The 15,057-nt window shown below is 36.7% G+C and overlaps 1 protein-coding gene and 2 long non-coding RNA genes across 5 annotated transcripts; 2 read left to right on the top strand and 1 right to left on the bottom strand.

The window, feature by feature from the left end:
- The first annotated feature begins 2,057 nt into the window (after positions 1-2,057).
- LOC140021633 (uncharacterized) lies at positions 2,058-3,155 on the top strand. Its single transcript, XR_011825542.1, has 2 exons — positions 2,058-2,274; positions 2,450-3,155. It is a non-coding gene; the product is annotated as an uncharacterized lncRNA (long non-coding RNA).
- Positions 3,156-5,389: 2,234 nt separating this feature from the next.
- LOC140014079 (uncharacterized) lies at positions 5,390-7,413 on the top strand. Its single transcript, XR_011820971.1, has 2 exons — positions 5,390-5,952; positions 6,120-7,413. It is a non-coding gene; the product is annotated as an uncharacterized lncRNA (long non-coding RNA).
- Positions 7,038-14,456, bottom strand: LOC113733614 (mitochondrial Rho GTPase 1-like). Of its 3 annotated transcripts, none has more exons than XM_072064448.1 (14): positions 13,979-14,456; positions 13,688-13,820; positions 12,806-12,955; positions 12,533-12,709; positions 12,153-12,404; positions 11,664-11,732; positions 10,691-10,746; positions 10,065-10,146; positions 9,233-9,444; positions 8,972-9,041; positions 8,487-8,599; positions 8,089-8,239; positions 7,625-7,802; positions 7,038-7,327 (listed from the first exon to the last, which is right to left on the bottom strand). In XM_072064448.1, the coding sequence occupies exons 1-14, from the start codon at positions 14,182-14,184 to the stop codon at positions 7,254-7,256; spliced, it is 1,923 nt and encodes a 640-aa protein (XP_071920549.1). In that variant the 5' UTR covers positions 14,185-14,456; the 3' UTR covers positions 7,038-7,253. The 3 variants fall into 3 exon arrangements, with proteins under 3 accessions (XP_071920549.1, XP_027115679.2, XP_071920553.1); XM_027259878.2 differs by having other exon boundaries at positions 7,625-7,811; positions 13,979-14,452; XM_072064452.1 differs by having other exon boundaries at positions 7,625-7,811; positions 13,688-13,825; positions 13,979-14,117.
- Positions 14,457-15,057: the final 601 nt, after the last annotated feature.

The raw sequence follows: 15,057 nt of genomic DNA on the forward strand, positions 1-15,057 counted from the left end.
AAAAACCAACGTTGCTTTTTCTCTAGTATTTTCATCATTTCTTCTTTCCTCTGGAGCCCGACATATATCCTGACGTTACCTGTTAGAGGATCATCCGTGATATAGAAGGGACCCATTTCTGTGAGCATATGGATTTTGGGGATCTAAACGACGCTGCTGAGTTTTTATGAACTCTCTTGTCTTCTAGCATGTGACGCTTTTCTTAGAACTACGGAGAAAAGCTGCAAATTTCTGACTAAAATTAAGAGATTAGAGAAAAATATTTTGACGGGGACTCCTATATAATAATTGGGCGATTAAGCAACAGCTAGAATAACAAAGTAGCAAACGAACCCCCAAAAAACAAAAATCTAATTGGTAAATAAGAGGCCTTTAGGCCGTCTCTCCATGCACGTAAAATTTCATGTACGTGTGTTATAACATAAACTCATCACAGATTCGTCAGAAACAATTCACTAAAATAATGCTCCCACATTCATATACACATACACAGCAAATGTGATTGAATAGAACTAATAATGAAATCCAAAAAGTTGGATGTATTTGGAATTTCCATCTGTCAACATCGCTTCCTCTTCACATGCATGGACCATTAATTTTGTCATGCAGATGATATCTTGGACAGCTCCAGAATATTTAGGGCAACTGCAGCCAACAGATCTAGAGTAACAAGCTAGGATGGACCTAGTAGCGTCTGCAGCTTTCGTCGTGCCATTGGCTCTCTTCTCCGCAGCTCTGCTGGGCTGCTCTCTCTCTTACTCTGCGTCTGTGTGTGCGTGACACGTAGAAAGAAACAGAGACTGAAGGTTGACAATATTTGCCCAGATGAGTTTTGTTCTTCATCATTCACAATCATGAATCCCACCCCGACTAACTTGAATTTTGGACGTACCAGCAGCGCCAAAGCACTCACGTATATATTCTGAATGGACGAATTACTGAATTGAATGCGCCAACCTCCCATGTAACGTACCCGCCAAATCAATCACCATATATTCCCGTCCTGTGATTATGTATGTATAACTGATCTCTTAATGTTATTGCATGGCGGATTCCAATTCAAGGACTAGCACTGTATTGTTATTTTATATATATATGAGACATCATAATACTATCACACCCTCTGTCACTTCTCTATTTCTTAACTCCAACTAACTTGAGCGTCGGAGTCACAACGGGGAGTTAGTCCCGCTATTTTGCTCTTTGCAGGTCAGTTCAGGATCAATTATCTGGTGCTGAGACCACCCCTGGTATCCTGTTCGGATCGCGCTCTCGATAGCCGCATCAATATACAAACAAGAGTTTGTTTGGATAAGAGTTTATTTGGATGATTTATTTGAGATATTTACTGTAGCACTTTTGTGATGTGATGTATGTGAGATAAAAAGGTGGTTGGGAAGATAAAAAGGTGATTGGGATTTGTGAGGCAAAATTTTTTTTTCCAAATTTCCTTTGTCCAAACAAACCCAATTTAATGTTATACATTTTTCTACCAGATAAAGTCCGAGTTCAACAGTCAAGCGTTAAATAGGCCGTCCTTCTTAATCTAATTTATTGGACGTGTGCAGTATTGGAAGAACAACCTAATTTATAGTCCGGTTGCAAAAAAGAAGTTGGAACCGCCAGAAAATCTATATCTATATCTATATGTATTGCAGAGAGGGTTTTTAGCCGAGACCCTCTCAATGGTTTCCAATCTTCTCATTCTTTTTTCTAAAATTTTGTGAATATTTTAATACATAAAATCTAATTAAAAACTTTAAAATAGTGGGTTATAACTAATCCTATCACTAGTCAAATTTAAAATTTAAAACGTTCTCGCTATCTCCTTCATAAACCATTTATAGTTTTTTATTTATACTTTAAGTCCTTTTTACTTCTTAATTAAATAAAGGGTTAAATGCAGAAAACCCCCTGAACTCTCATATGAGTTGCACAATACACCCCTAAATATGTTTATAGGCACTTTGCACCCAAACTCCACTGAAAAGTAACGGATATTTACACACCGTTTATTTTATGACCCAAATGACAACTTTATCCTCAGATAATAACTGAACGGACAAAGGCACCCTTCTTCTCCTCCAAACCCATTATGTCGAGCGGAAAGTACAAGGCAAAGCTGAATCTTGAGTTTGCCAAAATTTTTTGCCTTTTACTTACGATCGAGGAAGAACCAAAGCTGAATGACTGCAGAGGGTAACTAGAAGTGGGCAAAAGACGGTTTGAAGAATCTAAAACAAGTGGAATATTTAGAGTATCTCAGCAAATCAGGTCATATGCAAAGCCCTAATTTTTTCTTTATTTAATCGACTTTTTACCCTTTTTGTGTGGATCTGGATGCCCAAACTTATAGTTTTATGCCGTCATTCTGCTGGTAGTTCATTGTTGTTTTTTACTAGTTGGTTTTATGTTCTCCTTGCCATGATAAATGAATGATTGAGAGCAGTGGTCAGCGGTACACGGTGAAGCTTGCAACTTTTTCCCTTTTGTTCGCCGCTGCTTTCAATCAGTAGTAGAGTTCAAGTTGTGTTGTTTAACGATTGCCACTGGGTTTGTTCCGACGTCTAGCATTCACGGGTGAGTTTTTATTATTACATTTTTTTTCTTCATTGTTGCTTTCTGAAGGTGAGATTTTGACTGTTGAGTTTTGCTATGCTTTTTCCTTTATTGTTTCAGGCTTTTATTTTTTTGGTATTTCAAGTAGCTCAGAAATTTGTTCATTTTTCTCTGTAATTTTTTTTTTAGTCTTTCATTTGGTTGTTAGCTAATTTATTGGGTTGGCTTTGGTTTTTTAATTTGTGGCTTTGTTCTTGCGCATCTTCTTTTCACTTTTTTTTTTCTTTTTGTTCACTGTTGGAACACAGCTTTTATCTGACTGCACTTCCCTTGGTTGAGACTTGAGAGACCATTTGTATTGCTTGTGCTAATTTAGAAGTTTTTGCTTTTATGTAAAGTATTTTGAGTCAATTATTTTCACCATGGTCAAATCATTGTTCTACGGTTGGATGAAATATTTTTTGAGATAAAGATAAGCCATATTGAAGGATTAGATCACTTGAGCTGCAACTATGTGGACTGTGTTCCATGTGAGTAGAAGAAGAATTGTGCATCTGTGAAGAAGAGGAAATACAAGGGGGGAAAATGAGAAGTGATGGTAGGTAGTTCTCATTTATATTCACTGGAAGGAGGGCAATTCTGTCAGCAAATTCAACGGACAGAAAGTGGCTTCCATGCGTTTTGTTTCACCGTGAAATGTGTGAACGGTCGTTTTCTCAGGGTGCAAAATGCCTATAAACATATTTCGGGGTGTTACGTGCAACTTCCATGAAAGTTCGTGGGTGTTTTCTGCATTTAACCCTTAAATAAAATACATTTGTCAAGCCAAATTTCTCAAGGATAATTGATTAGTCTCATTTTACAATTATTCACCCTATTATATCCTTATCACTTTAGCCCCTTTTATTCCTTGAGATAATTTATCTAGAGGATTAAAGAGGATTAATTTATCTAGCCAAATCCTTGAGATAATGTGATTAGTCATATTTTTTAGTTATTCATCCAATTATTTCTTTGTCGCTTTCCTTCTGGGTACAATAATCATTTGTCAAAATATTCTAATGATATACTTGATTACTCTTATTTTTTAATAATTTATGTTTCAATTACTAAATCAATTTTCTTGTGGCCTTAAACTTTTTTTTTTTTTTTTGTATTCAGCAAGCTAAGGGCACTTACTAGGTTTGCTTTATATAATTTTTATATTTTTTATGTTGGATTTTATTCAGTAGGTTTGTTTTTTAAAGTTTTAAAATTTGAATGTTGAAATTATACTCTAACATTAAATTGGAGTATGTAAATAACAATTATGACATTTTATTTGCACTTAGAATAATCTCAATATTAATATCGTGCAAGCATTTAGATGACTTTTCATTTAGCACATGTACACCAAAAAGTGTATGTAAAGAAAAATTTATGTATGAATTTTAAATTAATAAAGGTGTATTTAGAAGGTTGCTTTTGGTGGTATTTTAGCAAAATTTTGATAAAAAGGTTGTATTTCACCAATTTTACATCCGAAACTTTACTCTTTATCGATGATTGCAATTCTAGCTTTTTATTTGATTAAAAACACTTAAAAATGAGGCAGCAACTTGGAAAAATAATTCTAACTTTTTATATGTCCAAAAACACTTAAAAAGTGAGATAATGAATTCTAAATAGTGAAAGCATTAAAAAGATAGAACTATAAGGTTAGGGAAGGTAAAGATTAAGGGACAGTTATCAAATTTGATGATTCATGTGAGTCTGGGCAAGTTATAATTAGGTTAATCTATATATTCCTACTTAGTTAATGGTTCAAAATAGACGAGTCATCAATGAATATAGTTTTATATGGGTTTGGATTATCCAATCACCATTCACAGCCCACTACTAAATTTTATTTACTTTTTCATCCATATTTTGTTTAGCAACAAAATAGTAAATCATATCAACATATCAAGTTAATAAATCAATTTTTACCTAAAGAAATAGAAAAAAAACATAAAAATTGCTTAAAGGAGCCTAAAATGATCATCATAGTGAGTTTCAAATTTTGTCACTATACGACAATCTAAAAATAGTTTAGGTATTAATGCAAACAATTAATTAACATTCATGAAATTTATTAAATTTTTATGAAAGGAATGAAGGAAGTAGGATAAATTTAAAAAAAATAAAATAATAGAAATTAAAGAAGAGGAAAAACGATGAATAAATCTTTGCAAAAATTAGAATATAATTATTAGAGTAATTTAGATTTACCCACTAACGATTGAGTTTGAATCTACGTCTAATTTAATTAAGTCAAAATAAGTGATCCAAATATGTCAATTTCATACCCACTAATTAATGGGTTAATTTGGTCACCCATTTGAATCCAATTAAATTACACACGCAAACTCATTTGTTAATAGGCAAGCCAAATAAATAGGTTACCATTTACATTTATGAATAGATGAAAATAGTAGTAGAATAGGAAATAAGTGGGCTGTAAAATTAGACAAGAGATAGGATAATTGAGTGGCAGCGAGATAAAGCAAAGAGAAAATTGGATTTGATGAAACGAGAAAGGGTTGTAGGGATACAAAAAAAATTGGGTAGGATTTGAAGGAATGACGAAAGGTTGTAGGGATGCGAGAAAGTTAAATTCAAATAGTGAAAAGGAGAGTAGTGAAGAGTAGGAGGAATATCGAGAAGAGAAAAGGTTGAGAGGTCAAAAAAATGGCAGGAAAGGGAAGATATGAGATAAATGAATAATAAATGTTGTGTTTGACCATATTTCTCCTCTTTCTCGTATAAACCCGTGCATAGCACAGGCCAAAATACTAGTTCAATCTTTAATCTCAAGCCGTTGCCTCACCAGTCACCTACCTTCGGCCACCATTCCATTCTTCACACATTGTTGGATGATTCCGGAAGGCACGTACGTACTCCTGGGGCAACACCCAACAGATTTTTATTTTGCAACTAAACCTTGTCGTTCTTTTATTGGCTCCCGATTCTGCGTTGTCACAGGGAAACAGAGTCGAGTCTGTCGTGAACAAGGGTTTCCTCTGCATGCGTATCATGTAAGATGATTCGATGAATGAACCAAACATGAAGATCCTCTTTATGACTTTTACGCATCTTTCGTCCTCCATGACCATTCTTGATTCTACAAGTATCCTTCCCCTTTTACATCAACTGCGCGCGGGGCCTGTCCTCCCGCTTTTTCTGTTTTACAAATTAGTCAAGATCAATAATTGCACAGCACCCCCCCCCCCCTCCTCCACCCGCACCGATTATAATCTCATGCGCTCTGCAATTTGCACACCCATGTCTTCCGATCTTCCATAGCTTCTTATTATTCAAGAAAAGGTATCTTTAAAGATCGCCATCGATCGTCTTGTCGGCTATCGGTATCAGGTTTGTTCAAAAGCACAAGTGGACTGAATTATTCCAGACCAAAAATGACCCGTCCTTTCTTCTTTTTTTTTTTTTCAATTTAAACCCACGTTGATACTTGTCATCGTAGGAACGGCCACGTTATTATCATTCGTTAAATTTTGATAGCATCTCCTTTTTTTTGATAGCATCATAGGAGTTTCAACAATTCATTAATCTTGTCTCGTGCCCCCGTTCGCTCGGCTCCAGCGGCAGATTTACTCCGAACTTCACAATCCTTGTTCCCTCACAGGATCAAGAAAGAAAACAACACGCGGATGTCTCCAAACAAGGGGTGAAATACCAAGACGCGTTAACCGCCTAGCGATTCAAATCCAATGGGCTAAAAGTTAAAATAAGTTCCTTGACTAACAAGGGGATATCCTCCCCCTAACCGTTAGCTTCAAGAACTCTGTTTTGTTGGCTCTACCACCCCCACTGTGCAGTAAGTACTTCAATCACTGTTTTTTGCTGAAAAAGTTCCAGTAGTACAAATCAAGCCCAACCGTCAAATTCATGGCGTGTATAGAATCTGTTAACAACCCAATATCCGCAATTTGGCATGTTTCATCCACGCAATATCAGGCGATGAGATTGACAGCAGTAGCAAAACAGCAGGGTTTTTAATCCTCCAATTTTACACAACTAAAAGCGAGAAAAAGGAACTCTCATAACCACGCTCTTCCTTCATCTTTATCTAGTCACCAAGGCACAAACCAAAGACAACCAACTGGAATCCTCAAGAAAACTTCCGACTTCTGTAAAATGTACTTGTTCTCCGTCATAAACTGGGGCATTCGATAATTCCAACTAATAAAGATCCTCAAGTACACGAAAAACGATGTAAGACAGACTTTAAAAGAAAGCAAATGTTCTTCTCTTTACCTCTTTTAGTGTTGCTCGAAGTATAAGGGGAAGGAAGGGAAGCAGAATGTTACAAGAAAGGAACCAACTCGCTAATTGAATGCACTTGCATTCAGAGATTCTCGTTATCATTCTGATGTGCATAATCATATTACTGTACAGAAATGCGGAGTGGCATTTGAAGGTACCAAAGAAAGGAGGAATAAAGCTCAAAGAGAAATATGTACTCCTATTATACAAAAATTAATCCTGAACTTCCAAGCAAAATTGGATCTTCAATCTTCAAAGAAAAAAAAAATCCTTTATGTACAAGATGAATCTTAAAAAAAAAAAAAAAAAAAAAAAAGTTGGAAAGGGAACAATTACTAAAATATCTAAAACCTTATGTATCATTCTTGTATGACTAAAAGGCACAAAGCCTAACTGGAGGTATTCTTCTTTGCAGCATAGGAGCGATATGCTGCCAATCCAACAACAGCAACAGCAGCAGCAACTGCAATAACAGTTGAAGAGTCAAAGCAAATGCAGAAGGCTTGAGGAACCTTTTATGTACAATCACCTCAAAGATTCCCCCTTTTATCCATTTGCCCTTTCTTTTGGGGGGTGACTCTTTTCAACTTAATTCCAGATTACTAGACCATAGCTCAAATCACAGTCAAAACTTAGGACACCTTCTAGCATACAGGATAAATTTCTAGTAATTTACAAGCAACTAGCCTCAATAAGGTAGTGCTACTGCCGTCCTAACAGTTTAGTTTCAAAAGGAAGGCATTTGAGAGAAAAATCATACCTGAGACAAACATGAGAGAGCGACTAACAAAATGGCGATACAGTTTCCTGTTTTGTCCAACCTCAGTTTCCGGAATGTTGAGATGAGGGCGATCAGCTGCAAGCACTATTCTCTGGAAAACATTGTTCAGATCTCTTTCCTTCACACTCACATGAACGGGTGCATCTATTCCCATATCCTGACAAATCTAAAACATAAAGCATACTTACCACAGTTAAAAGATTAGTATATGCTCATTTATGTGTTTGTGTGGGCGTCTCTGTGTGTGTGTGTGTGTGTGAGAGAGAGAGAGAGAGAGAGAGAGAGAGAGAGAGAGAGAGAGAGAGAGAGAGAGAGAGAGATCATCTTTTGTAGTGGTTTTGTAGTTAACTTTTACTAATATTGTGGAAGACGAGGTGCACACCTCGACCTCCTTCCCATAAAAATCAGATGCAATAAAGCGGAACCAATTAAGTAACAAGTACCTTGGCTGAATCTTTTATACCATTTGAATAGGAATCCAGATCATCTTTGGCAGCAATAAAGAGACATGGCACCCCAAAACCGGTCTCTTCACCTTGCCTAGCAACATCCTTAAGCAATTCGGATGCTCTTTTTAAAGAATTTTCATCCGAGCTAAAGAAAGAAACATCAGCAAATTTTGGACAGAAATCTTTAGGAGAAAACTGAAAAAAACAGACATATTCTAAGAGTAGAGTTCTCTCATGCATCAGTGATAATGAGACTTGAGAGGCTAACCAAAGCAACATCTAAGACTTCCAATGACAGCTACCAACAGGACATAATTAATCATTTAATCCACTGAATCCTAAGTAGTCACAATTCACGGTTAACTCTTTGTTTAACATGCTACAATCCCCACCTGTCATAAACAAATACTGCGACATCACAAGCGGCCAAAGACTTCTTATCAGACAACAAATTTTTAACCTCATCTTCAGGAATTTCACGAAGCACAAGAGTTTTTCTAGTTCCCTGCATTACAAAGTGTATATCGCAAATATGTCATCACCATGGTATTCCAAAGAATTTAAACTGTATAAATATGCTTGTGACAAGACATAATAATTGTTTTACTCATAGAAGACTGATATGGTCTTACATTAAACATGCTTTTTACAATTAGTCATACTCATTGACATAATATGTCATGCGCATGTTTATGGATTTGTGCAAGAGATTGAGAATCTTGAGATGGTACAAGAACATAGTTTATACGAATATGTGAGTGTGCAAGTGAGTTCATATGCAGAAGTGTGTGTGTGTGTGAGAGAGAGAGAGAGAGAGAGAGAGAGAGATTCTTTCAATCTAACTCCAAAGCATGACATTTAAGCCACTAGTACTCACCGCAGCCTGGTTAACAACATTCACCACATACCAATCACTACTAGTTGGTCTGTAATTTTCTGAGAACGGCCTTAAATACAAGAAAGAGAAAAGTAAACGACGTCAAAATCTTTGTGGGATGTAATGAACATTATGCACAAGGAAAGACAGAAGCCAGCACTGGCAATAATACAAAGCAGAAAGTTAAAAGGATTAGAGACAAGTTTCTCCTAAATTTAAACTAATCTGATTAAAATATGAGAAAAATCATAAGCAATACACCTTCCAACAAAAGACTTTAAGAGTGTAGACTTTCCAGCATTTTTAGGTCCAAAGACAAAGCATTGATGCACATCTCGTTCTGTTCTCTGTTTCTTGCGGTCCACAGATCTTCTCCTAGTTACATGGAATGCTGATGCAGCATCACAGTTATATCCAATGTATATTAAGTTAGCCAAACTTTGATTGGGGTTCAGCAAAGTCATAAGAGCCCACTGCAATCATGTGCTCTGTATCAGTGACAATTAACCGATAGCTCAACATCAGGCAGAAATGCCTAAGGTAAATGGCAGAATAAGAGACAGCATCCAGCAAATGATTCAAAAACAGGCAAAAAGTACAGAACAAAGATAAAATGCAGCTAGAATAAAATATCAGTGCAGAACTCCCATAAGAAATCAAATAACAAGCAGCAAAGGCCAACTGTAGCTTTTGTGAGGAACAACCCATAAACCAACATGCAACATAACATTATCTGTTGAATAGATAATGTTGCATGAACTTAGTTCCACATGACAATCATATCAAATTGACAGATCTATGTTGATTTATCAACATATAAACATGCGCATATGCATGTATAGATAAATAGATGATAACAACAGAGATATTACAATTAAACCTCCCAATTGCAAATCTGAAGCTACAGAACTTGAGAAGTTTTAAGAAGCCAACAGGAATAACCACAGGAGTCAAAAACCATATGACAACAAAAAAATATAAACGTACGATCATATGCAATCATCAATAAAAAGGCATATCTCTAATAAAAAGGCATATCTCTAATGGCAAACTTCACTAGGAGTAACCACTACAAGAGCTTCAAACAACGCACCTCACATAGATATCCAGAAAGAGATAAGCACCCCATTGGAGTTCTGTCAACTGCATCCTTATAAGGAGCTTCTTCCCACGGACTGAAGTTTAAAAAATAAGACAGATTTGAGAAATAATAGTATTTCAAAGGAAAAAAAATAAGAATAAAACCATGATTCATGTGTAATACTCACCCACTAACATACATACATGCATGCATGCATATACATACATACGTATATATATATATATATATATATGTATGTGTGTGCATAGATATATAGACACACACACACATACATACATACATATATCTATGTATATACATGCATGTGTGTGTGTGTATATATAGAGACACACACACACACGTATATAAGCCTGAATAAGCCTCATAAATCAATATCCAATCTCATACATTTGATAACTAAAAGTCTCGTGCTTTATCTGTGTTTAAAATGCATAACAGAAACAGGAAAACTTTGTATTATATCTAGACCAGCCAAGTCAAGTCATATTTGTACGTGACTCTTCAAAACAAATTGACAAGCACAACATGCAAAATGAAGCACCACCATAAACCATAAAGTCAAATCCAAATAGAGCAGTTCAGGGAGGACTGAAGACAAAACTGCTCAAAAAACCAACCTTTCTGGTGCAGTTGAAAATAGTTCAACAAGCTCAGAATACTGAAGAACACCATCCTGTCAAAGAAAAACTCAGAAAATGATCTTCAACTGTCGAATATCAATTAATGTCTAAAAAACAGACATAACTGAAATTTGAATATAAGGTTATGCAGCTCCATAGTATGAGTCAACCATAGGAAACATGAATTATGCCAACTTTAACGCTAAAAGGGCACTATGATCCTACCAACATTAAAGCCTTTGGTGATCCCTTGTTACCTAGATAGCCATAAGAAGATTTTTTTTCTTGCAGGCCCCATTAGGGACTAGCTCAAACTTCAATCTTCCAAAACTCAGACATCCTAAACCCTCCACAGATACCATTTATTTTTGTCCAACTTGCACTTCACAGAGAATTAGACAGCCTTTGAGTGGTAGACATATGAGTGTGTTTGGATTACACATTATTTCCATCTTATTTACACATACTAATTTGCTTGCATCATCAACACATTTTCCAATCACCTTTTTATCTCACATATATCATATCAAAAATGTGCTACAGTATTTTTTCACAAAATTATCTCAAATAATTTACTATCCAAACACACTCACTCTCTCTTGCTTGCCGGCTTTCCCATGGTTACAAATGTACTCTTTTCTATGTATATTCAGTTGCTATATTGGAATGATCTTTTCCACAGAAAAAATTTTCCAGAGAATGCAACTAAAGCAGAGCACAAAAGTTCAGGCCTAGTTAACACTAACATTTAAAAAAATTTTAAAAAATTAACTTAAAGATATACGATTGGAAGAGGACAGGGAGAAAGTAATCTCTACAGTAAAACACAGTACATTGTAGGCTTCACGAAACCAGTTAGCTGTAAATTTTCACTGAAAGAGTTACTTGATAGGTTTCAAACAAATTAGAACTTGGCAAAATACAAATTCTCTTAGAATGAACTTAGAATGAAGCAAAATGTCTACCGTACTTTATCACCATCATATGTGCTGAAGACTCCCTTCAAGAACTCCATGGCTTCACTTGTCAATTCCATATTCTGCAAGAAGATAATGGCAATTTTAGAAAAACGTTTTAGACATACTAGACTCTCTATAGACCCCATTCTTAGTACATCAAAGAGATACTCAGAAAGAACAGGACAAAATATCATAAAACTGAACCATTACCATTTTGACCAAATTTTAGTTGAGAAACCAGTAAGTTCATAATAACAGAACATGCGAGACTCATTAAAAATATCTACTCAAGTACAAGCACAATCACAGTATTGATTTTTCTCCGGCTAAATGCTACGGTTAGATTATCTCTTTACTTGACTTCTAAGGAATTCTTGGAAACACGTCATGTTTAACCAGTAAGGCAGTTTCATGAATGTGATGACATTAGACTGCACAAAAACCTTATCCAATCATGCAAAAGGAAAAGAGGTAATTCATGGCTTCATTAGAGGAATCACCTGGTCAGGAGCCTTTTTGAATGGAATAGATAGATAAGGATCCCTCAGCTTAATTTCATCATCATACCCAAATTTTCTTAAAACAGTCCAAGTTGTCTCAAGCCGACCTTTTTCAATAAAAAGAGCATGCAAATAAAGAAACCCTGTCAGGGTAAGCCCAAGGTCATTGACTCCTTCACCCAACTTCTCTTGTACGACTCTCTTCACCTCCACTATTTCAGCAGGCTGTAGCGGAGCATTGAAGCATCTAACCTGTATCATATCATTTCAAATGGTATAAATGAAGGCACTAAAACTGGCAGAGACAAAATATAAACGGGAAGAAAAATGATAATGTATGATGAAACAGTATCAGAGAAAAGGAAGTGGGAAGCAGCAACCTGAAACTCATTCAACTCTTCATCATTGAGGGCATCATCCATGTCATGGTCACAAAGTATAAATATCCGTTTTAACGCTCTTACGCAGCGGGGTTTCAGAGTTTGAGTCTCTTGATCAAATAGTGGGGCAGTTGGATGAAGTACTGCCTTTTGAGCATAATAAAATACTTCAGGGACCTATAGACAAACTAGCATAATATTAATAGCAACGGACTATAATTAAAAAATTTTCATAAAATGAAGTGACAGAATCTCTAACGAATAGAGGCAAACCTGAAGCATATTTGCTGCAGAACATTCTATACAAGTCTCAATCTCTCGAAACTGTTGCATAATTGGGGCCATTACCTGCTCCAAACTCATATGATACTCCTCATCTCGCTTATCCAGCTTGCAGCCAACAACTATGACTGGTGCCTTTATCTGAAAATTGCATTTAACAAAAAAAAAGTATCAAGGTGAGTGGCAACAATCTCCACCATTTTGGCCTTGAATCTTGAGAATGAGAATGTTGGGATTGTAATCGTTGGTAGTGATAATGCTATTAAAGAAGGACATCTTGCCAAGCGCACTGGATCTATTGTGGATGTTCTTGCAGGAAAGGCTACACTAGGGCATGTGGTCAACGCGTTAAGAGTACCTATTGATGGAAGAGGAGCTCTAAGCGATCACCAGCGAGCCTATGCAAACAGGTCTAAAAGCGGTAGATAGGCCTCGTTCCTATAGGTCGTGGTCAACAAGAACTTATAATTGGGGACCGACAAACTGGAATAAAAACAGCTATTGCTATCGATATCATGTTAAATCAAAAGCAAATGAACTCATCGTAATTGAAAATAGTTTACCAAAAGATTTAGCCGTTAAACATTGCAACAAGTGTCAAAATAGATGCTTATGAAACAACATAATTCAGGAGAACTCCAGAAGAGAAACGGTAGGCTTGCAGCATCAGCAAGATGCTATATTCGGCACTGGTTTGCTTCTCGGATTTCACTCCGATGTTTATTACCAACCAAACAAAAAAAGAAAAAAGTTGGATAAATACTCGGTAACTCACATCAAGGTCCACTGTCTGCCCAATATACCACAAAAGAGCAGAGGAATCAATGAAAGAGTCTACGCGGGCACAGAAGAATATCGGGATTGAAAGCGTACCTCTAATCGGCGAAGTTCGTATAGCCAGAAGGTAGTGAGGCGCTTGAGCGTGGCAGGCTGATCGCATGCATAAGTCAGTACTACTACATCGGCTCGCTTCAATTCTTCAGCAAGCTTACCTCTGTTCTCCAAGCTAAACTAACCAACAATCGATAAAATACATCACTCATTACCCAAAAAAAAAAAGGATGAATTAGAAAAGAACAAATAAAAAAGCACTGGTGACTTGACGATTAACATAACGTAGTAGAACGAGGAGGAAATGGAATGAAGGAGAGTAATTGTGAGAACCTGGATGAGGTATCGATGAGAGTGAGGGGGACGTTATCAGGATAGAAGTCGGGGGGAAGGCGAGTGGGAGGGAGAACAGGCTGGACTTGGATGGGGAAACTTTCGGAGGCGGCAGCGGCAATGAGGCTTGACTTGCCGGTAGCGCGGTCGCCGACGACGACGACGCGTATGTTTGTGCGGGAGGAGGAGGTTGAAGAACCAGGCATCGAAATGAATCGTGTCTGTGATCAGAGTGGAGTGCAGAGGTGTGAAGAGACTTTGAGAGGGGCGTGATCGGATGAATTCCGGTGATCGAATCAACTATTCACGGAATGTCGCGTCATGTTCCTCTCGTGCTCTGAGCTCCTGTTACGATTGGACATTTGGCGAAAATTTTAGTTTGCCACCGTCGCCCACTCGGCCTGCGTTTCCATCCTGTCCCGAGGTACAGGGAAATCCATACAATGCGCATCGGACCTTGATTATCTGCTGTCATCATTGGGCTCGGGCCGCCATTATGTTTTGCTTAATTTAATGGGTCCGTGATAAATGTGATGCTATATTGCTATGTCCCCACGCAGATTTTTTGCAAGGTCGAATTGATTTTTTTTTTTTGCTAAAGTCATGTGAGACACACACCGCTAAAGCGTCCATGCCTTTGATTCCATGTTGTTCTAATCTTCCTTTTTTTTTTTTTTTTAATCTATTATCATAATTTACTCCTCCTACTCCTGCTCTAATATATACTAAAGGGATCTCTAAGCTATACTAAAGGCTACTCTAACCTCACAATTTACTCCTACTAAGGGCTACTCTAACCTATATAATAAGGGAGTATAGGGTTATGGGAATTAACAGAACTGAACCAACATCTAACCATACAAGTGCAAGAAGCATTGATATAGATTTAAGAGAAACCATGTTAAGTGACAACTTTTGACGGAAACAAAATTTGAATTCTTAACTTCCCACCCCATAAAAACATGTGGTGGTCAATTATTCTAGAGGTAGTTAGTTCCATATTGTTCTAATCATCATTTCATTATTTCTAATAAAGTATGTTTCTCAACTATATTTTCCTATTCTCAAAATGTAGAATT

The sequence above is a fragment of the Coffea arabica genome, chromosome 1e (assembly GCF_036785885.1).
Source record: "Coffea arabica cultivar ET-39 chromosome 1e, Coffea Arabica ET-39 HiFi, whole genome shotgun sequence".
Classification (NCBI taxonomy): Eukaryota; Viridiplantae; Streptophyta; class Magnoliopsida; order Gentianales; family Rubiaceae; genus Coffea; species Coffea arabica.